The 24,535-nt window shown below is 38.8% G+C and overlaps 2 protein-coding genes across 2 annotated transcripts; both read left to right on the top strand.

Moving 5' to 3' along the window:
* Positions 1-342: 342 nt before the first annotated feature.
* LOC134799476 (synaptosomal-associated protein 25-like) lies at positions 343-8,047 on the top strand. The gene is made up of 7 exons (XM_063771885.1): positions 343-420; positions 3,469-3,510; positions 4,169-4,217; positions 4,459-4,576; positions 5,075-5,209; positions 6,055-6,199; positions 7,959-8,047. The coding sequence occupies exons 1-7, from the start codon at positions 343-345 to the stop codon at positions 8,022-8,024; spliced, it is 633 nt and encodes a 210-aa protein (XP_063627955.1). The 3' UTR covers positions 8,025-8,047.
* Positions 8,048-10,232: 2,185 nt separating this feature from the next.
* On the top strand, positions 10,233-22,562 carry LOC134799475 (synaptosomal-associated protein 25-like). Its single transcript, XM_063771884.1, has 7 exons — positions 10,233-10,331; positions 16,836-16,877; positions 17,386-17,434; positions 19,215-19,332; positions 20,092-20,226; positions 21,032-21,176; positions 22,304-22,562. Exons 1-7 carry the CDS (start codon positions 10,254-10,256, stop codon positions 22,367-22,369), a joined length of 633 nt encoding a protein of 210 aa, XP_063627954.1. The 5' UTR covers positions 10,233-10,253; the 3' UTR covers positions 22,370-22,562.
* Positions 22,563-24,535: the final 1,973 nt, after the last annotated feature.

Here is a 24,535-nt window from a genome sequence, read left to right on the forward strand (position 1 = left end):
AATCAATTAACTTTAGACTAATTACAGGTGCTTATAAATAAATAAAATAAAAATCATTTATTTCAGGTCTTAAAAACCCATATTACATTTACAAAAATTTAAAATAAATTAAATTTTTAAATTAACTATGTACAATTTTTCAGCAATTCACTCTAATAATGACAAAAAAATCAGACAAGTAAACATTGAAATATGTATACAGTAAGTATGTATGACTAAGTACGATACACCTGGCAAGAAGTCATTCTTCATAAATTACGACATTAAGCTCATTAAGTAGTTAAAGTTTTTTTTAAGTGACAGGCGTTCAAACGCGGCATATCACAGTTTTATTGTTTCAGAATGGCAGCTGTGGAAGGCGTAGGGCACGGAACCGAGCTCGAGCAAATACAAGCGAGATCGAGAGCTGTTGCCAACAAGGTCAGACAGTTCCTGTACCTAACACTTAGAGGATATAACCAACGGAGACGCCATGTCTAAAATTTTCGGTACAAAATAGTCTGCCGTTTTTTGCGGGGGAGGGGCACATCAAATGTATAGGTACGTCATGTCAGATAAACGTCAGTCCATACATATGGTTGACATGTGGTTGACCATTGGCCGCCTATTTTCGATTGCATCCTGATAGCCTAAGCAAATTAGAAAAATCTGCGGAAATAATTCGTGTAGTTGTGAAAATTGGTACAGGTATACCTTGTGGTGTCCAGATAAACATACTAAAAGTCCTCGAGGGTAGGGGGTGTGCTGGGGGTGTAGAGGGGGGTCGAAGGTACCTTTTTTCATATTTTTGCTCATATCTCGAATATCTGTACGAATAGCATTATAATTACTTAGAATAAAAGTTTTACATAAAATTTACTACAAATTTGGTTATGTTTATTTTTACTCTGCGATCAATACTTTAGGAGCTACAGGCTGTTAAAGTTAAATATGTGATAAAAAATAGATGGTTTAAGAAAACGTAGTTCTTTTGTAATTGTTCATCATAAATAAAAAAAATAGCTTAGAGTAAGCAAGCTAAGCGACCTGCTGATAAAATATGTATAAAAAAATAGGCCATGAGCATGTCGGGCCATGCTCAGTGTAGGGTATCGTAGTTACCCGTCTGTCAAAATAGACTATTTGCCAAAACTCAAAAACAGCTATACCGATTAGGTTCGCTATATTTTTTCTTGAAAGTCTTTACTAAGCTTTGTTTTCACGATTTTTTTCATATTTTTTGGACCCATGGTTCAAAAATTTAGCGAACTAAAGGGTAAAGCACAACCTTTTTTCTTTCAGATCGATTATTTCCGAAAATATTCAGTTGATCTAAAAATGGTTCTTGAAGACCCTTATTCGTTCGTTGTTCGTATGGTGGCTGCCCTACATTAAAGTAGGATGAATTTTTTTTTCGCTTCCACCCTATAGTATGGGGTGTCGTTGGATAGGTCTTTTAAAACGAATAAGGGTCTTCAAGAACTATTTTATGATCAACTTAATATTTTCGGAAATAATGATCTGAAAGAAAAAAAGTTGTGTTTTCCACTTTAGTTCCCCTAACATTTGAACCATGGCTCCAAAAAATATGAAAAAGATCTTGAAAGTAAAGCTTAATAAAGACTTTCAAGGAAAAATATTGCAAACCTAATCGGTCGAGCAGGTTTTGAGTTTTTGCAAATAGTATATTTTGACGGACGGGTAACTACGGAACCCTACACTGAGTATGGCCCGACATGCTCTTGGCCGGTTTTTTTATACATATTTTATCAGCAGCAGGCATTACGAAAATACGACGTTTTCTTAAACAGTCAATCTTTTATCTCTTATTTAACTTTAACAGCTGGAGCTCCTAAAGTATTGATCGCAGAGTAAAAATAAACATAACCAAATTTGTAGTAAATTTATATTAAAACTTTTGTCGGAAGTAATTATAATGCTATTCGTACAGATATTCGACATATCAGCAAAAATATGAAAAAGGTACCTTCAACCCCCCTCTACACCCCCAGCACACCCCCTACCCTCGAGGACTTTTAGTATCTTTATCTGGACACCACAAGGTATGCCTGTACCAATTTTCAAAACTACACGAATTATTTCCGCAGCTTGCCCAAATTCGGCTTAATTTGACGTGGCTATGAGGTTGCATCTATTATTATGGTCTAAGAGCTAGCTACGGAAATTTGCAATTTATAGAGCAACGAAATCCCTCTAGTTAATGTGCCATACTATCATTATTAATTAATCCGGGCGCCTGGCAGCTGTTCAGCTCTCCGTCTATTACTAGCATTAATTAAATTCCGACTAATATAAATGAAAAAGATTTTATTATATTACATCCATCCTTCGAGCAACACGGAAGGGAGGCGGCATTCGCACTATTTCCCCTCTGCCGAGGTACAAGATTCGCGCGTCAATCTAATCTAGCGCGGGTAATAAAACTAGTTGCACTTGGATTTTTCACTAGACCGAGTCCAGACGCGCGCGTGAACACTGCTGCACAAAAATGCCTGTTTGCTCATCAGTTTTTTGTTATAAAAAGAGGTCGGGGACATCACATTTACAAAAAGAAAGTGTTACATTTCACATGTAATATTTTTTTTTACATATCATACGTTTAATTACATTCAAACATAATTATTATATTTTAGTCTCATGTAATTGTTGGATTTATCGATTTTGCTCGCTCAGTACAAATTGCGGATCGGTCGAGCGACAAATCCGACTTCTCATCTCTCAGAATACAATAACATACTTCAACGAAAATGTGTTAGTGTGCGTGTTGTGACACTTGTCACTCGTCCGTACACAAAAAGAGATCGAGGTTTGCAAGATTTGTCTTTGACGTGTGTCATTTTCTATGTATTTGTGTCGTCATTATAGATTGGATTTTGTATGTAAGTGTGTGAGAAGTGCGACTGTGTGCACCTTTCCCCCCGCGAAAAATGGCAGAAAGATTTGTACGGTGAGATATCGCTTGGGCCCCTCCCTTCCGATGTGTCGGAAGCCGGTGTTGCTCGAAGCATCCATCACTCAATATCTTTAAGATATTGTACCAAAATATTGTTATACCTTCTTCGTGATATTGTACCTACAGTCACGCTCCGTGATTGTTACGCCATTTAGGGTTCTAGCTAAATTGGACATTTCATAGCGTAAGTATGGAACAACCAAATTAGCTAGGACCCTAAATGGAGTAACAGTCGCGGAGCGTAATAGGTAATTCGCCAGTAACTAGCCACTTGTTAGTAACTGGCCACCCTAAACTAAAAAAAAATGAATTCTATTCACCTATAAACAGAATTATAATAAGAAACCGTATACTAAAATGAACTCTGTTTATAGGTGAATAAAATTCATTTTTAGTTTATGGTGGCCAGTTATTGGCCGGTGGCCAGTTACTGGCGAATTAGCCTAGTACCTACCTATCGGTTATATACCTACGCAACGACTTCTTTATACAAATGCATTTTTTTTATCTTTCAGTCGTTGGATGTCACCCGCCACCTATTGGCACTCACCGAAGAGGTACTGTCATTTTATTAAATCCTAATATTTGCCTTTTAGAAGTAGGGGAACCTGGGGAAATACGGGCCCCTTAAGCATATGTCGGGATAACATGAAAATAGAGTAAACTACAACACTACCTACATGGATAATCATTCATTAGAATAATTAACTGGCTTCACTTAAAATGCAAAGTAATTCGCTCAGTCTACAATTTCTTTGGACCAGAGGCATTAAACAAAAAAGGTCAAATTGTCCATATTGTCCCGTGCCTACCCAACCCAATATCATCGGCGAAACGAAATCCCACAGACTTCGCTGGTTCGGTCACCTATTAAGAATGGGAGAGGATCGGGCTGCCAAGAGGGCGTACCTGGGAAGACCAACTGGTGGCCGCCCGGTAGGTCGGCCCAGATACCGCTGGGGAGACAGTGTGGAAGCGGACCTGCGTCAGCTTCAAGCCGATAATTGGCAGGAAACGGCGCAGGATCGGGAAAAGTGGCGTGCTCTCGTTTCGGAGGCCAAGATCCTCTTTGGATCGCTGAGCCATATTAGTTAGTTAGTCCCGTGTCTGGGGTAGGACGGTCATACCTGGGGCATTATGGACCGGAACGCAATGGTTACCAAATATCGTGCAAATCCCTGGCTTACACTTGTCCTTTCTTTTAATGCTGCGTAGAGCAAGGAAGCAGGCATACAATGCCTTGTCGCCCTCGACGACCAGGGAGGTAAAAACCACTATTAATCCATCATATTTTAAAATGCTTGTGGCCAAATTCACGGCTACCGCGAGAAACTAAAATCGAAATGTCTTTATTTGTCTCTCTATCGCACGAATATGGAAGAACAAGGCCCTCAGATGCCACGCTGATGTCGCTTCCGGGCATCTGAAACCTAATTTATAAATGTGCTCTCCTCGGAAGCTCAGATTTTTACAAAATATGTAGGTATTGTAATTGTAACTCACAGAAAAGCTGGATAACATCGAAAGGGGGTTGAACGACGTGCATTCGGACTTGAACCAAGCTAAACAGAGTCTTAAGGAGATGGAAAAGTGGTGCGGCCTCTGCACACTCCCCTGGAAAAGGTACATAAGCTTTGGTTTTACATCCCTATTGAAAATCTCAGATTTCTGGGTTATAGTCTTTTTCACGTAGCTCGTAGCTTGGGTACGGTGACAGCTGTCATCTCCATACAGTTTATAACCTTAAAATGAACTTAATTTATTGAGTTGAAGCCTGTCACCGTACTCAAGATATTTGAAAAATAAGTTTTTGGCAAAAATTACATTTTTGTTACAAGCTTTTATCGCTGACTGTACTTTTCTTACGACAATTCTAAATGCCCCTAACACAATTAGGTTGCGTTGTTTCATCACAGAGTTCCTATGGCCACCTCCTGTCTTCATCATCAGATCAGCTCGATGGTACCATAATATTGCATTGTCATCCGATCGGGAAGTGGATCAAATTTAACTTGCAAGATTTGATTACAGACAGACAACGGGACAGGTGAAACTAAATAAAAGCTTGTAGTTATTACAAGACTACAAAAAGAATTAGAATTCATTTTATTTTTATTGCAGAGGTCCCCCTAAAATGAAATCGGACGACGATGTTTGGAGCGGGAAGAACGACGGCAAGGTGGTGAGCAGCCAACCGCCGCGGGTGATGACCGACGACCGAAATGGTTGTGGACCTATGACCGGATACATTGGCAGGTCAGTTATTATTAATAGCCTATAGCCATGCACTGCTAGGCAAAATCCTCCTCGATCTCCACTTCTCCTGACCAATAAAATTTGTGTGACTTGCGTTGCGTTGCGATTCTTCATGTCAAGCTCGACTTCAGGTATGGAGTCGCGCGCGACAAAGCAAGTCATTCTAAAAGTTGTGTGGTCTTGAGCAATCTCTGGACAATTCTCGACATGTACATTATCTCCTCATTATGTACTCATCAAGTTATTCTACCACCTTCGCGTGAGCCTACTAGGACTTTGCCCATTGGCACCCAGTAGGTGGTTTTAAAGTAATATTTAATAAAAACTTTCGATTTCAAAAATTCCAAATCGGTTCAGTTATTTTTAAGAAAATTAATAAACAAGTGGTTTTTACCGAGTCTTGCGTTTCAATCTGTATTGAAGTCGGTTTTTATTTTTCTAACTACTCATTTCACTATTTGAATTCCTGTATTCTAGCGACGTTTCGACGCCGCAACGGGTCTCTAGTATCCTTTATTATCTCTGTATGTTTAGGTATTTATGTAAATAAAAGTAAACAAATAATTTGTACATTTTAGGGTAGTAGTATTGGTTTGCCAAACAAATACAAAACCGCCTGGATCTGTCACTGAATGACCTGACTTTAACCTACATTATTTGATCGTGTAATGTTTTTATCTACCCTCGACTGGCTTAAGGAGCCATTTGAGGGTAGATTTTGTTTACTTTTATTTAAATACCTAAAGATACAGACTTTTTATAAGTACCATATGCGTTACCAACTGATGTGTTTGAAGTTCTTCCTAGACTTAACGCACAGTCATTTGAAGACACTTATATTTCAGGATAACAAACGACGCAATGGAAGACGAGATGGAGGAGTGCATGGTGCAAGTGAACACCAACATCGGCAATCTGAGGAACATGGCTCTCGACATCAGCTCCGAGCTCGAAAACCAGAATAACCAGCTTAAGCGAATGGAGAATAAGGTAAGGAGAATATTTCCTTTAATTTAGGGCTCATTTAGACGATGCGAGAACTCGCATGCGAGTTTCATTACATTGCGGGTTTTGATTGGTCGGTTGACTCGGTTGATCTGGACCAAAGACATATGTAACTTCGTATAAGACGAATAAAGTCTAAGGAAAAAACGTGCCTCGGAATTCAAGCAAAAGTCATTCTCGAATAGATGGCGCACACACCTTTAGCCTATCCTCGGCTAGATGGCGTGACGACACCGTTTCATATTTAACAATTTTAACACATAGATATCAGTGAATGAACATGGATCAAAATGATATAAAAATAATAAAATCATTTATCCATATATATACATTTTTTGATAACTTTATACGATTTCATTTTGAGTTTTAGTAGTGTGTCGATAGATGGCAGTAAATTTACAGTGACTACACAATTTACAATGACAGGACCCCTCTATACTATCTATTCTTTTTGATCTGGACGTAACCAACAGTCCGCAATGTAACTAAAATCACATGTGAATTCGCGCGCCGTCTAAATCAGCCCTTAACAATGTTTGGTACCTATCGCTTGATAGGCATCTTCTGCTTAACTAAAACGCATTTACCCGATTTGCAAGACCTAACTTCGGTCTCTCATATAAGTGTTCTGTGAACAAAGTTTTGTACGGAGCACTAATAAAAAATACTAACAATTTTACTTTGGTTTCCAATGTTGGGGGTAATTAGACGTCCTAGGACCCGATGCAGATTTCACACTTGCTAAGGTTTTGATCTTATTTTGACACAACCCTCGCTCACGCTGCATGCGATATGAAGTGAAAGGGTAACATTCCATTTCTGACAGCAGCTGCACTACTGGTACTGAACGCGTGGGTGTTATTGTCAATTTCTATAGTAAAATGAAGAGTAGTGCAGCCGTCGTTGGAAATGGACTGTCACCTAAAGTCGTGCGTGAGATGCGCTCCAATCACCGAGACGATCGTCAACGTCGGATCAAAACCAGTTCAAAATATAACAAATTGGTAATTGGAATCGACTTCCTAGCAAGAGAATCGAATGTACAGTGGCGTTCAAAAGTGCATGGATAGATGTCGTCCGTAATGCCAGGCGTGGCACACTCCGCGATTTCGTCGCTTTGCTACAGGTAGCTAAAAGTACATCCGTTCCACACCAATTTTGGTGGCTAGCCATAAGCCGCGCGTGGCGCTGTCGCCACCTAGCGGTCATATCTGTCCTGATCGTAACAGACGCGTTTTGTTAGAGCAGGGCTCTCCAAACCCCGGCCCGCGGGCCAAATCCGGCCCGCGAAGCGTTCCAATCCGGCCCGCCGACAGCGGTCCAATCCGGCCCGCGGGAGCCAGGCTCCAGGTGTTCACAGCCCTAACAGTAACAGCAGCAACCAACCACATAACCCCCCCCCCCCCCCCCCGGCGCAATTCTGAGGCGCAATATGGCCCTCAGGTAAAAAAGTTTGAAGACCCCTGTGTTAGAGAATGAGTCTTCTGTATCTAGTACTTTTATTTATTCTATGGTAATGCCTTAATATTATGGTTGAAACATCTCCATGCACTTTTGGACGCCAATGTACATATAAGGGTTCATTTAGACGATGCGAGAACTCGCATGCGAGTTTTATTACATTTCGTTTTTGATCGGTCGGTTGACTTTTGGACATAACCAACAGGCCGCAATGTAACTAAAATCGCATGCGAGTTCGTGCGCCGTCTAAATCAGCCCTAATAAGATTTTTTTCTTTTCGCAGACCGATTCAAATGTGGAGGAATTGAAAATAGCCAACGAGAAAGCGCACAAACTTATGAAGAATTAAACACTGCCTAGATACGTCTATTTGACAATAACTTCTTAACCAATATTACATTGTAGGGTAATTTATTATGTGCCAGAAATTGAGATTGTGTCTTATGGAAAATGAAGTTTAAAACAGGATTGTTTCCAATAATACATACTTCAAATATTTTTGTAACAGCCATTTATTCAAGAAATGTAGCATGATACTGAATACTAGAGGAAGCTAATATAATAGACAATAGTATGGGCATGCATTGCATTGCATTGCTTTTTAAAAGTATCATCATCATCGTCATCATCATCATCATCATCATATCAGCCAGAGGACATCCACTGCTGGACATAGACCTCCCCCAAAGAGTGCCACAATGACCGGTCTTGCGCCACCCGAATCCAGCGGATTCCCGCGACCTTTACCAGGTCGTCAGGTATAGGGATAAGTATACCTATTATGAATAAAAATATTGTCCTAGGTTAATATATATTTTGTACTGGTTATTGTGTATGTACCTACAATGATCGTTATAAAATTAACACGCCAAATTAAGACTTAACCCTATCGTGCCAAAGTGTGTATTAAATGTCGTTGAATTTAAATAAAATATTTACAAAATTTGTAAAAATTAAGTACCTATGTTATTTACTTTAGAAACAGGTTGCATTGCCTCTATCATCGGAGATTATCCAAAAATAATTAAGAGATACTACCGATTCACTACAATACTCGTACATCTACACCTACCCCTACCTGGTAAGAGGTACGTAATTTTCATTTATTTTTGTACTTTCGACGATTTTTCATGTGCAGTAAAAACTGAAGATCTACTCCAGTGGTGGGCAAACTTTCTTCATGGGGGGCCAAAAAGTTTAGGAAATTTAAGTGGAGGGCCAGAATTGTAGCCAAAATTTATTTTGATTTGCGATAATCGTGGATTCGAGGGCCAATGCCATATACTAATTATTTCATAGGACCGGCGGCGGGCCGGATAAAATCCATTCGCGGGCCGCAGATGGCCCGCGGGCCGTACTTTTCCCACCACTGATCTACTCAATGAATTACCCAGTAATAGATTTTTGTCCATAGGCAAATAAATGACGCCATCACGCCATCTATCGACGAGTAGAATTATCGTTCATCATTATTAAAATAATAAAAAATAAGAACCTATTACCAATTTTACTTATCGGAAAAGTAAGGATTTGTAAAAATTGATAAGTCCAAAAGGGAGTATTGTAATATCTCCCTTTTGAAATTCTGCATTGCCAAAATATATATGACAAAAAAAATAAGAGTTATATTTAAATAGTTCTAAGAAAATTTCCACTGTCCAGTCCAATACATCAAATATATGACCGCGCATGGTTTTTCAGGGTTCGTTCACACTGCGCATGCTCCGTTCAGTTCCATCCGTAGCAGGTAGCTAGTCGAATGCGCCGTACTGCGGTAAAACGGTCCTGTCACTAAGTTCATTGTTGTTCTGCGTATTAGTGCAACTATTCCTTTACTAAGGATAACTGTGATTATACCAACTGACTCTTCGCCATCTACCACGCACCTACACTTATAATAAGTAAGTCATAAGTCATAAAACTATCATTTAAAAGCGTTGCGCAAATAGTCTCATTAAAAGCATTTGAAACGTTAAAAAAAAACAATAATCGATTTTTATATATTAACTTATTTATAAGGATTCATAATCGGCATAGATAAAGAAATAGTTCAAGTTAGATCGATACATGCCCCACTTGAGTTTTCGTGCTAAGTCTACCTTGACCTTTTAGGCCCATGGAGCTCATTTGCATACCCTACCTATAATAGCTAGTTCATATAGCTAGTACACAACTCTTTGTAGTTCGTTCATAGGTAGAACTAACGCTATGAAATACTGAACTTTTAAATGGTAAACAGAAATTTTAGATGGTAGATATGTACAGTCGACGTCAAAGATATGACAAACAACAAAAAAAGATATGTTTACACGTTTGTACCTTACTCCTTTGTAATAAGGCGAAAAGTGTAAACATATCTTTGACGTCAACTGTACCTACATAATGTTAATTGCGTCATAAAATTTTCAATTACCTACTTAACACAAGATAATTTAAAAACTTCATTCATTCAATTCATTGAGCGCTATTATAACTGGCATACAATAATTATATTTCGCTACCCAACTGTACGTTTTCTTTTGTTTTTTTTCAAGTGGCAAGCGTGCAAACACGCCTTTACATTGTTTTGTTTTTCAGAATGGCAGCCGTGGAAGGCGTGGGACAGGGCACCGAGCTCGAACAAGTACAAGCCAAATCCAGAGATGTCGCCAACAAGGTCAGACGGTTACTGGAGGTCAATTCGGACTTATATTTTGAAAATCTAAATGGTGTTATTTAGTTATTAGCCTGTTGGTCTCACTGGCTTCAATACATGTTGGATTCGAACAACTAGTGAATGATAACAAAATGATATAATTTAGATATCAAAAGGTACGTTCGAATTGGCCCCCTGGACGCATGTGCAGCGACCTTGCGGCACTGCGCATAACAAACAACGTAAACAAGTGTCATGTCCACTCAAAAATCATTAAAAGACAATTATCTGAAATTAAATTAAAATCTTTCATAAACATGCAAAAATGAAATTGATTTTTGACAGAAGTGTATCTACGTATCACGATATTCCAATGGACATGGAGGTATTTGGACGCGCGCCAAGTTAGGAAATATTAATGATAAACTTAGGACTTAGGTATAAATATTTCCACAGCTATTTGGAAGATATCATAAATGGGGTTTTGCTTTATTATACTGCTTGTTTAATCCACTGCACCCAGATTTAGCTGGTGTCAATGAAGTTCAATTTTAAATTGTCAAATCGCGATTTTGAGGGAGAAATGTGTCGTAGATTTTTGTGCATTGTAACTACATGTTACCTAGGTACTTACACTGAGAGAAAAGGATAACAAAAACACACTTAGAATTACAAAAATAAACTTAATCCGGGGACAAGGAGAGTCAACTAAGAGGAACAAATTGACTTTTGCAATTTCTATTAGTTTTTGCAATTTCTATTATCTGTTTGTTGAAATTAGATTTAGGATTACTGAGCTGTTTGTAGAAATACATAAACTTTACAGAAATAGTGAAACGTCTATAATTATTACTAAATTTCATTTTTTCCCCCAGTACAGAACTATTTTTTAATTCCTGGTTTAGTTTACTAATGATTTTTCTCTCAGTGTAGTTTAAATTTTATACTAATTTATATTTTTAATAATACCTATACTAGCATGTTATACAATTCTATATTTTATTTTAATAAGTACAACAAAATGGAATATGCAACAAAAAATGTATGCATGCAAACTTCGAGCAACACGGAAGGGAGGCGGCATTCGCACTATTTCCCCTCTGCCGAGGTACAAGATTAGCGCGTCAATCTAATCTAGCGCGGGTAATAAAACTAGTTGCACTTGGATTTTTCACTAGACCGAGTCCAGACGCGCGCGTGAACACTGCTGCACAAAAATGCCTGTTTGCTCGGTTTTTTGTTATAAAAAGAGGTCGGGGACATCAAATCTACAAAAAGAAAGTGTTACATTTCACATGTAATATTTTTTTTACATATCATACGTTTAATTACATTCAAACACAATTATTATATTTTAGTCTCATGTAATTGTTGGATTTATCGATTTTGCTCGCTCAGTACAAATTGCGGATCGGTCGAGCGACAAATCCGACTTCTCATCTCTCAGAATACAATAACATACTTCAACGAAAATGTGTTAGTGTCGTGTCGTACGTCAAAAGCATAGAGCATTTATTGAATAGGTTCAATACTACTACATCTTCCTTCTTATAACGAATTAAGTAATAAGTTAACAACACTCAACAAGATGCAGATAGATAAGTAGAAAATACAAAAATTATAAAAATACAACATAACATTCTATCTCCCGTCAGTAAAATAAATAAATTAAACAAAGAAGATTAGTCAAAACTAAATCTTTGTGGCGGGCGCACTTGTCTCCCGCTTCTAGTAACCGTACCACTACCACCTGATTCGCGTTCACCCTGAGGAGATCGAGGAACTGCAGTTGGATTAGGTGGTGGATGTGTTGCGTCCTCGTCTGAGTCTGGAAGGACAAAATCTAGATCACTGTATCTGTTAGTGGTGATTGGAGTTGTTGGGGAAGCTGAAGCAGACGCGCGTTTGTTCCGCTGTAAGATTTGTAGTCGATTTCTTCGGTATGTTCGACCGTTTTGTGTGGTAAGCCAGTACGAGCGCTCTCCGCGTGCGACGCCTGCAACTCTAGCGGGTACCCAGACGTTGTTGTCACGCATGTGGACAGTTTCACCTGGTGTGAGATGGAGCAGGCTTCTGGTACCACGATCGTAATACTCCTTGACCTGTGTTGTTTTTTCTTGACGTACTTTTTTAATTGTGGCAGGATTCACTGTTTCGGGTTTCAAGCTTTCGTCCGTACATGGAAGTCGTGTTCTGAGCCTGCGTCCCATCAACAGTTGTGCTGGCGAATACTCCTCTCCAGATATTGGAGTGTTCCTAAAATTAAGCAACGCCAACTGCCAATCAGTGCGGTCCTCTTGTGCCTTGGTAAATAGTTTTTTTACTGTCTGTACATTCCGTTCAACCAACCCGTTAGAACGGGCATAAAGCGGTGAACTCGTCACATGTTCAAAACCATAGAATGCAGCAAATTGCCTGAATTCTTGCGCAGAAAATTGAGGACCATTATCAGTCACTACCTTCTGTGGTATTCCTAACCGCCCAAAAAAGTTTTTCAGATGATTAATAATAGTGCCACTTGTTAAACTGTTTAAGGACGCCACTTCAAAATATTTCGAGTAATAGTCTACGACAAGTAGATAGTGTTTTTGTTGAAACTCGAAAAGGTCAGCAGCGACTACTTGCCACGGCAAGCTCGGCACGGGATGGGGACATAATGGTTCACGAGGCTGTGCCGCGCGGTGTCGCTGGCAAGGCTCGCAGCGCTGTACCAGCTGCTCGATGTCCACGCCCATGCCCGGCCACCAAACCAACTCCTTAGCACGACGTTTGCACTTCTCTATTCCCAAATGCCCCTCATGTATTGTTGAAAGTATTTCTCTCCGTAATGTTTTGGGAATTATGATTTGCTGATTCCGAAATACTATTCCGTCAATGACGTGAATCTCATTTTGAAAGGTCCAATATGGCCCAGTGATATCATTGGCTTAATTTTTATTACTAGGCCAACCATTTAAATAATAGTCCTTTAATCGCTGTAATATTTCATCTTTGTTAGTCGCTTCTCTGATTTGATTAATTCTATTTTTTGACACGTTAAGACACTCGATCAAATTATTTACGTGTATAGTGACATCGGCATGCACGTCTTCATCCGAACCCTGTTCTGATGGAGCACGAGATAACGTATCTGCTAAGTACAAGAGCTTCCCTGGCTTGTAGCGAATTTGGAAAGCGTAACCGTGAAGTTTCATTAGCATACGCTGCAGTCTCACCGGGGTACTGCTCAGTGTTTTTTTTTAATATGGACTCCAGGGGTTTATGGTCAGTCTCAATACTAACTTTATTATGGCCGTAAATGTACTGGTGAAAACGCGTACACCCGAACACAATCGCCAGAAGTTCCTTCTCAATTTGTGCCCAACGCGATTCAGCTGGCGTGAGTGTTCGCGCCGCGTAGGCCACCGGTCGCCCTTGTTGTAGTAAAACAGCACCCAGGCCGCGCGAACTCGCGTCAACGGAGACTGTCACTTCTTCGTCTGGTGAGTAGTATCTTAGCACCGGGGCACAGCAAATTCTGTTCTTCAACTCATCGAAAATTCGTTTATGTGCATCACTCCACTGGAACTCACAATCCTTTTTCATCAAATCTCGTAATGGAGCCGCAATGTTTGAATAATTTGGGATAAAGCGAGATAAGTAGTTCGTAACACCCAAAAATCGTTCTAGCTCTTTTCTGTTCAACGGTGCAGGCATATCTCTTATTGCTGTAACTCGCTTTGGATCAGGATGCATCCCTTCAGCGCTAAATATATGACCTAGATATTGGACTTCTCTGTTGTTGAAAACACACTTCGCTTTATTGAATTTCACACCATTTATCTTGGCTCTATTAAATACTTCTTGCAATCTCGCATCGTGTTCACTTTTTGTACGACCAAAAACTATCAAATCATCAATATAGACAGCTACTCCTTCTGTCTTGAATATTTTAACCATTTCATTGTGAAATATTTCGGGCGCACAATTGATACCGAAAGGCATCCTGAGAAAGCGATATCTGCCAAAAGGTGTCGCAAATGTGCAGAACTTCGAACTAGCATCATCAAGCTTAAGCATCCAAAACCCTTTACAAGCATCAAGCTTCGAAAAGTACTTAGCACCATCCATCTCACTTGCGACCTCATCCAGCGTCGGCAGTTGAAAGTGGCTTCTGCGTACAGCTTTGTTCTAATGCAAGGGATCCAGGCAGATGCGTAACTTCTTGTCTGGTTTCTCTACTATGACTATAGGCGATACCCAATCAGTGGGACCCTCTTCGCGTTTTATAATACTCAACTTTTCCATTTCATCCAGTTCCTCTTTCAGACGAGGTTGCAAACACAACGGTATTCTCCTGGAAGCCGAAATAACAGGTTGTACTGTTTCGTCAATAGAAATTTTGATAACGGAAGGCAGGCAGCCTATACCCTCATATACCGAGTCCTCTACATGCAATTCATCAATTCTCTTAATTAGTTGCAGGTCAGTGCATGCCTTCCGCCCCAATAAAGTATTACACTCCATGTCTAGAACATACACCTTTTGTATTGAGGTACGCAGTTTGCATTTCATATTTGCCATGAAATATCCTACAACAGGCAAACGATTATGACTGACTTCCTTAAGCACCGTGTTAGTTTTACGCAATGTACTAATAGTATCAAAGCCCGCCTGTGTAAAACACTTCAATGGCATTACAGACGCATCAGCACCGCAATCTAATTTAACCCTTATTGGCACATTATTAATCAATATGTTCTCGAACCATGGCGATTCATCACTGTTCATCACATCAATGTAAATGTTTTCATGCAAAAACTCACCATCATTATCAGTACAGTCCTCACCGTCTTTTCCGTCAATCGCAATCTCTCTTATCAGCCTCTCGCGGCAGGTTTTAGCAAAATGTCCAGCGCGCTCGCACCTGAAACACTTCACGTTAGATGCTGGACAACTGTCATTAGCGGCGTGCCATCCACCGCACTTGCCACACTCCGCGTCGCGACGTTAGCCTCGGCCGGCAAACGCACCACGCGTGAAGCCACCATGACCTCCGCGTCCTCTCATTCCACCACCACGCGTTCTCGTCCCGAAGCCGTAGCCGCTACCGCCGGGTACGCTGCGTCCACGTGACAGTTCTTCCAACGCAGGTGTGGTTTGTTCTGTTTTTACACTCCGACACGCTGCCGCTTGCACGCTGGCTCGCTCCGCCGCGCGACAATATGCTACAGCCTGGTCTAGATCTAATGAAGACTTTGAAAGTAATCGTTCACGCATGTGACTATCCTTTAGGCCTCTTATTATCTGCGTTAAAATAAGGCTATCTTTGAGAGTACTAAATTCGCAACTTTTACTTTTGATTTTCAAATCGCTCAAATATTTATCAAAGGAATCGTCTTGATACGTTTCCAAGAAAGTATGCCGTTCAAAGTTAACGTTTTTCTTTGGGTCAAAACGTTCTGTAAATACTTTTACTAGCTTCTCGTAATCGGACTTGTCATCAAGTTCGAATTCTTGTAAAATTTCACGTCCAAACTTTCCTATGACATGCAGAAATATTGCACACTTATCTTTCGAAGAAGCCTCGTCGCGCCCTGATGCAATTAGGAAATAATCAAAAGCAGATTTCCATTCTCTCCAGTTGACAGCCATGTTCCCTTGTTCTTTCAAGGGTTCCGGTTGCTGTATTGTAGCATACACACTATTATTATTTTTCGCCATTTTAGTATCAGTCTCCTAAAAATCCGGCATTACATTTACTCTAAAATATTAATTATAATATTTTATATTATATTTTCACACCTGACACCATGTCGTGTCGTACGTCAAAAGCATAGAGCATTTATTGAATAGGTTCAATACTACTACAGTTAGTGTGCGTGTTGTGACACTTGTCACTCGTCCGTACACAAAAAGAGATCGAGGTTTGCAAGATTTGTCTTTGACGTGTGTCATTTTCTATGTATTTGTGTCGTCATTACAGATTGGATTTTGTATGTAAGTGTGTGAGAAGTGCGACTGTGTGCACCTTTCCCCCCGCGAAAAATGGCAGAAAGATTTGTACGGTGAGATATCGCTTGGGCCCCTCCCTTCCGATGTGTCGGAAGCCGGTGTTGCTCGAAGCATGCAAAGGAAATGTAAAAAAAAAGAAAAAAATGTAATTATGGTGGAATAAAGGTTATTTTTATTTGATTTATATTTTTAACATAAAAAGCTCACTTCTAATTTTACCGGGATCGCTGATCTGAAATCTGAAGGTGAAATCTGTTAGGTACCGTAGTAACTATAGACCAATACTACAAATATATGGTCCACACTCTCAATAGATACTTAATTATAATTAAGTAGGTAGTATCAATACAATATTTCTTGAATTTTTTGCTCTAAAACTACAAATTTCAAATAATACACACACCCTAAAGGACTGGACTAAAGTTGTGTGTAGACGGTTCCGTAATTTTTTTCATTTACCCCTCTTGTTATTTATACTATGTAGTTTTAAGTTTCTTATTTCTTATTTACTTACACGCTCTACTGTTTCAGTCGTTGGAAACCACCCGCCGCCTGTTGGCGCTCACCGAAGAGGTAACTCTACACACTTTTTCAACCCTCTACTTTGACTCTACATAATAAACAAACATTCCCTCAAGTACGCTCTACATTCTTCGCGGGATAGCGACGGGAATTGAACGAGAACAATTAAATTTTGTTATTTTATACTGTGCTTAGTTTTGAGGTTGACTCGTTTCTAAAAAAATATTTATTATAAATAACGAAAAAGATATAAAATTTACGGGCATAAAACCATAGTTGACAAGAAAAGCACATATATCTCAGCATTCTCAGCCTTTGACACTAGATGCGCAAATATATCTATTATTAAGTTTAGCCATGAATGCATATACGAGTGAAAAACACAAACTCCATCACCAACTTTATATTCATGTAGATTATTCAGATCTCAGTAAAATAAGAATCAGTTCTCGTTCAATTAACCCCGAACTATAACGAGAATGCAGAGCCATCTAACATGACATAAATACGTTACCACAATTACCAAAACCTAACACTTACCTTCTTTTAACGCTGCTAGAGCAAGGAAGCTGGCATAAAATGCCTTGTCGCTCTCGACGACCAGGGAGGTAAGAACCATTCATTCATATTACCTTTGTAATGTTAATGTTATTAATTTAATGATAAACTTAAATTAACCGCCTGTTAAAACGTCGTAGGGTTAGCTGACAAAGAGGCATGAGGAAGACTAAAAGGGTACTGCATTCTGCATATAAATCCGTTAGTTTCAATCCTTACAAAGATGTTGGCATCCTTGTGTCGCTGGTGCGTTTGCCAATTCTGTTTCGTGTAAATTTGTTGAAAAGTATAGGAAAAATATATGCAAATAGCAAACTGATAGGTAAAAAAATACTCGTAAGATTGTAAATTAAACAACAGTACAAAAAGCATGCAATATACTAAATAAAACAACCGCCAAAAATATTTCCAGACAAAAGTTTTACGGATTTATATATTACAAAATTCTAATACCCTTATAAACTGTGTGGTTTAAACTGAAAACTTTATTTAAAATATTTAATTTATTTATTTTCACTCCACGGTAGCTTAACTTTACCAAAAACTTCAGCACATAAATTATCGATTCCATTTTAAAAGCTAGAGTTTCAGTCAATGCACGTGATTTATTTTGCTATCTAAACGGCTTTATTCACAGTTCCCATTTCATGACAATCAAACTTAGCACAAATCAGACTTGGCAAGCGCACCGACGATAGATATGCTCTTTATTTTTCCGATATATGTGTGTCCGTGTACGAATGGCTTACATCTTTGGACAATACCTGAGTTTCTTAGCTTACTATGCAACTGGCACATGATTGGAGTATGTAGTACGTTGGCATGAATCACCCGCTGCCGCTCCTTGAACTGATTTGGCACATAGGGCCGGATTAAGCCAAATAGATTCCTCCAATTCGTCTCGAAAGCCCTCTACCGTTAGGTAGTTATTAGGGCCGCAGGGCCCATAGGCAGCGCTGGACACATCCATAGGCCTCTATGGATAATCTGGCCCTATTGACCCGGGGTAACCGATGGATGAAAATGTAGCGCAAACTCTGATCAAACAAAAATGGTAATTGCGATAAACGCCTGTGACAGACGTACAGACAGACGCCAAGGTGTTTCCTTTTGTGATCCATTATGCCATTAACATCTGAGTTAACAAAAAAATAGAGTGTCTCCTGTTCCCCATCTAAACTCGGGCGGCCGTATACAGACCCTGTAATTAATCCGGAGTTCAAAATCCAAAACAACTCTTGCTCATTTCTTTTCACAGACCACGTTGCAAATATGTATTTGAAAGGGAATGAATACTTGATCGTAGCTTGGATTTTCGGCTTCAGATCGAACCCGGACCAAATTTGACTGCGACATATGTGTCAGATGTAGCCATCTTCTTCTCTTCTTGTCCCTAGCGCGATCTCCCAGCAGGTGCTAGGTCCGCTTCACTCAATTTTCGCATCTTCCAGAGGGCAAAGAACCAAGACGCCTATAAAGTCTAATAAAACAGTCCCCAAAAAATACCATTATTGGCTGTTGCGTCTTGGATTTCTGCACTTGACTGCACTACTGACTGAGCTAGTGCACTTTGTTTTGCTGCCCTGTGCATGCGATGTTACTGTCGATCGATGTGTCGTATCGTATATTTGTTATAAATGTGTACTTGTGTAGATTCGGAATGAATGTGTAACCAACTTATTTGTCCGTGTCATTTATGTATCTCTGAATCGAAATTTTATGCCTTCTCTTCCTAAACTTGAATATTTGCCACCGGCAAATAAAAGTGGGTCTGGCTGTTTTTGAAGACTGATGTTTAATAATTGTAATTATTGTATTTTTGACTCACAGAGCAACTGGATAACATCGAGAAGGGGATGAACACCGTGCATACCGACATGCACCAAGCTGAGAAGAGTCTCAAGGAGATGGAAAAGTGGTGCGGGCTCTGCACACTTCCCTGGAAAAAGTACGTAAGCATGGCAAATCTCGTTTGATACTTTAAATATACGACAATTCGCTTAAATAAGTATGTAAATTATTATATCATTGTAAAACATACTTAACATAACGTCAAAAAAATCATTCTTTCATCGACATTTCTCTACATTTCTACAGGTTCACTTTTACTTTTAGATAGTGTTTTTATTTTTGTGTTAAAGTCATAAAAGAATATCCAAGTATCATTGTATTATTGTAGAAGCGTTGATCAATTTGATCATCAATAATATTAAGTTAATTAATTTGTTTTTAATCCGACATAGGTAGACGTTGAATATTAACACTGAATGACAACTGTCAGAAGACGACATTGTTGCCAGATAATACTTGTCGAACGCTATCGAGGTTTATTTAGTTAAATTAAAAAGGTGCTGGAGGTCCTTCCCAGGAATTTCTTTTCCTTCGTGGAAATTATGCTGTTTCTTAAAATACAAATAGCTCCGCCTTTACTTCATCTTCCTATAGAGAAAAACCCGATGAAAACCGCAACTATACTCTGTATCTTTAGGTAATTAAATAAAAGTAAACAAATAATTTGTACATTTTCGGGTAGTTATAACAAATTAACCAACAAAATACAAAACCACCTGGATCTGTCACTGAACGACCTGACTTTAACCTACATTATTTGATCATGTAATGTTTTCGTTTTGATAGATGTAGATTTTGTTTACTCTTTTTTAAATACCTAAAGATACAGACTATAAATTTTTCAATCGTATTACAGAGGTCCTGCTAAAAAGAAGACAGACAACGACGTATGGACCGGCAAGAACGAGGGCAAGGTGGTCAATAACCAGCCGCAGCGAGTGATGACCGACGAGCGGAATGGCTGTGGGCCTATGACCGGATACATTGGCAGGTTAGTTATCATCATCATAAATTCTTCATTGAAAAAACACATACCTAATACTTGACATTGAAAAAGCACATATACTCGTATAGGTACCTACTTGGATTATCATGCTACTGGTAGTGACCCTGCCTACGAAGGTCCCGGGTTCGAATCCCGGTAATTGCATTTATTTGTATGGTCACCACAAATATTTGCTCCTGAGTTAAGGATGTTTTCTGTCTATTATAAATCTTCCCTGTCAACGGGAGTGCACTTATTTTTTGGCCACCCTGTATAAAATATAGGGTTGATTGAATTTTTCTACTTGTTGCCATAGTCGCTGACCTTTCAGATAATAGCTGCTTCTTGGCACGTACACATTTGCTTACGAGTACCTATCGTTTGAGCCAATGAAGATTAACCGGGGTGATATTTATCGTTATCATCAGGTGGTCTTCGAGACAGAAATTTACTTTGGTGTGCTCTTCAATTAATATTGATTCCTAAGACAATGTCTAACCTCCTCAGTAAACATTTAAGACCATCTGGTAAAGTCTGTGCGGAAAGAGAAAAGTCGTGGAATGTATGGGACCCAATACATTCCACGACTCTTCTCTTTCCGAACAGACTAATAATTGGATCCTTATACCTAATGTGTGTCAACACCCACATTAATTTTGCAATAAGATGTCAACTCAAAAAAATTGACGCTTAAAGTTAACATTTAATCGCAAAATTTATGTGAGTTGACACATTTTTGCTAAACAGCATCCAATTACAGCGCCGCCGCTCTTCATATTTACTTCTAAATGAGGGTTATCAAACATTCCAGGATAACAAACGATGCCCTGGAAGACGAGATGGAGGAGTGCATGGTGCAGGTGAACACCAACATCGGCAATCTAAGGAACATGGCTCTTGACATCGGCTCCGAGCTCTCCAACCAGAATAACCAGATTGAGCGCATCCAGCGTAAGGTAAGGAAATAATTTTACAATCTTTTATTTACTTGCAATATTTTTATGTAGGTAGGTGTGTGGTACTATCGAGCTGATCTGATGGTAGTGATGATGAACATAGGAGGTGACCATAGGAACTTTGTGATAAAATTATATTACTAGCGACCCTAACTAACAAATTATACACCTAAACCTGCTTCCTCAAGAATCACGAACATACAAACAAACACACAAACACGGCGGGGGACTTTGTTTTATAAGGTGTAGTGATTATTTTTTTGCCCCTCTTAACAGCGAGATAGCTGAAAATGTCCGGCGAAAGGATAGATGTAATGTAATGAATCTATCAGGCCGTGTACAGACGAAAGACAAAATTCCTCATAGCATGAAGCTGAAATCCTGAGATCAAGGACTTAGTCGCAACACGAGTAGAAGAATCAAAGCCATCGATAGCTCAAACAGTTGCCAAAGTTAACCGCTTATAGGGTAGAGAAGCTCGCTATTGATAACACTGGGAATGCAACCGGTAAATATTTACTATGAGAAAAACCGATTTTCCGATAATTTCTAAACTGAAAACCTGTCAATTGGATACAATTCATATAAAGCCTTTTCGTTGATCAGTGATGATCGTTTATGGATGATATCCTTGGCACATTCTGTAGACTAAACGGCATTAACAATGTTTTCAGATGTTGTCTAGTATTTAATAAAACAAAAATTGCTAATTCGCAAAATAATAAAGTACCGCCTTATTAATTAGTTTCATAGTCGACTGCAGAAGTGACATGTTACTTATGTCGGTTCTTTAAATAGTGTTTAAATATTGAAACTGTATCTGGGAGCAGTGACACTGCCAAGTCGAACAAAAACACAAGACAGCCGTACCTTTCTTTTCTCAAAGTTATAAATTTTATTTGTATAAATAAAAATCAATCGTAATTCTTCTTCTTCTTCCTCGCGTTATCCCGGCATTTAGCCACGGCTCATGGGAGCCTGCATGGGGTCCGCTTAACAACTAACCCCATGATTTGACGTAGGCACTAGTTTTTACGAAAGCGACTGCCATCTGACCTTCCAACCCAGAGGGGAAACTAGGCCCTTAAAATCAATCGTAATTAATAACAATTATGTTCTTTTCCCAGGCCGATTCGAACGTGGACACTCTGAAGGACGCCAACGAGCGAGCGCACAAACTGATGAAGAGTTAAACACTATATCTATCGACAATAATTTCTTTATAGATAGGGTCGCATATTACCCTATATGTAGAAAACTAGCTATAATCGGAGTGCTGTGATGCATTATACGAATCTGGATACATACAACGAAATTGATACATCCTTTGTAACCATGGACAAATCAACTACTGAATGAAATGTGGGGGTGAACGTAAAGGCCCCAGTACACAATGGGCCATCGCCGGCCACTCCAAGGGAGGCAGCCATGCGGTAGAATGAGATAGCAATATCATTTGCTCCCTCTAACGCATAAATGCCGTTAGATCAAGGAGAATTTTTGCATATGGCGCTGCACGGTGAATTGCAGTAAGCAGTGACCAGACTGCAGTTTTGAATGATTTACGGTTAGTTTCACTAGACTTATATGTACCGTGATTACCTTTTATATTCTGCACAACTTTGACACCCACCCGCTATCTTCAGTTACCTGTGAACAAGATGCATGTAATTGCGTCGCAATATCGGGAACTCGGAAACAATGCAAAAGGTAATTAATCACGGTTCATATCCCGGTCGATATACCTAAGTCTAGTGACTAGATTGTCAAATATAATTAATTACTTATCATTCTATAAGTTAGTGCAAAATGTAAAATAACACGAAGCTGCTGTTGGCTATTTTATGATATATTGTTCACTGCGTACGTCTATATATTTAGTTGATTTGTCTATGGAGTATGGCGTTTATATACTTACGTTTTGCATCGGCTATCCTATTTGATATTTCAGAATGGCTCAAAATTCGCCTTCAGATGTATTGGAGCAGCCAAGGTCCTCAAGAATATCTGAACGTGCATTTTAACTTCTTGATAATTCAGGCTTTTAACACCTCGGCCGCTCCGATATGATGGCGACTGTAGCTACTTGGTGCGAGCGGCTCTAGCACAACTAACGCGCGCGCGTAGGAGTAACTACCCTCCTATTTCTAATAAACGTTGAGACGTTAACTGTAGCGCGTGAATGAGTTGTGGTAGACAGACAAAATAACTAAAGTTTAAGCTTATTCTTCCTTGGTAGAGTCTGTGCGGAAAGAGAAGAGTCGTGAAATGTATGGGATCCAATACATTCTACGACTCTTCTCTTTCCGCACAGACTCTAGTTTTCGTTACTATATTATATTTTGCCTTGATAGACGGCTAGCTCTAACTTCCATTAAATGCGAGCTCAAAATATATCACATCTGTTACATTTAATGAATGCTTGTTACGCATGTAAGAATTGGCTTGAAGGACTCGCATCCAGGCCATAATTGTTTAAAAAAAATCATTTTGAGACGCACTTTTCTCAAAATGCGCGGTTCCAATTTAAAAAAATTACTGTTTTATTTTTCAGTTCAAAAATGAAAATTTTGTACTGAACTTTGAAAATAGTATCTTAATTTAAGTACTTGATCAATAATTAGCATGAATGAACCATATTTGTTAAAAAAACATTATTATAATCATATACAGTGTGTGTGTGTATCTAGATTTTGGAAGCTCATTTTTATTGAGTCTAAGAAAATATTTAGGTAGTTCCCTCGAGCTGGTAAAAATGAAAATATGGAGAAATTATATAACCTTTTTGCATGTGGCCGTTGTTACATAAAGAATAATAGAAATGGCTCTAATTAATATAATGGCTGTGGAACGGGCGCAGGGCTCGCGGGTACCGATTAACGCATGTGGTACCTGCACTCTATGTATTCCATGTTTATCTACATTCTTAACGAAATTAAATAATTTTTCAATATTTGTCTCAACCAGTTATCTATTTAAAACTTGTTCTTTAAAGTTTTCATAGTTTATAACAAATCTAATAGATTAGCATAGCTAGTTATAGAAGCAATAATTATATAAACTGTTTGTGAGTTAATTAATAAAACTGTAATTTAATAATTGATGAATCGAATAAGTAGGTAGGCTATCATTATATTATATATTATTAAACCAAAATAAGTAATTTTATTTATAACCCTTCAAATAATGCAGCTAATTTTTACTTTAGCGACATCTAGCGTCGAGTAGCAAAACCGCTAGGACAACCCCAATTAGAAAAATATATTGCTAGATGGCGCTGTTATTAAAAATTAAAACTAATTTTTATAAGTAGCATTACATAGTTATTTGTAAATATATAACTAGTATTTTTTTTACAT

The sequence above is a fragment of the Cydia splendana genome, chromosome 18 (genome assembly GCF_910591565.1).
Source record: "Cydia splendana chromosome 18, ilCydSple1.2, whole genome shotgun sequence".
Lineage (NCBI taxonomy): Eukaryota > Metazoa > Arthropoda > Insecta > Lepidoptera > Tortricidae > Cydia > Cydia splendana.

Coding starts and splice junctions, on each gene's coding strand:
- LOC134799476 (XM_063771885.1), top strand. CDS start 343: ATGGCAGCTGTGGAAGGCGTAGGGCACGGAACCGAGCTCGAGCAAATA. Junction 3,511..4,168: donor TATTGGCACTCACCGAAGAG/GTACTGTCATTT, acceptor AATGCTGCGTAG/AGCAAGGAAGCAGGCATACA. Junction 5,210..6,054: donor ATGACCGGATACATTGGCAG/GTCAGTTATTAT, acceptor CTTATATTTCAG/GATAACAAACGACGCAATGG.
- LOC134799475 (XM_063771884.1), top strand. CDS start 10,254: ATGGCAGCCGTGGAAGGCGTGGGACAGGGCACCGAGCTCGAACAAGTA. Junction 17,435..19,214: donor CGCTCTCGACGACCAGGGAG/GTAAGAACCATT, acceptor TTTGACTCACAG/AGCAACTGGATAACATCGAG. Junction 19,333..20,091: donor TGCACACTTCCCTGGAAAAA/GTACGTAAGCAT, acceptor ATCGTATTACAG/AGGTCCTGCTAAAAAGAAGA.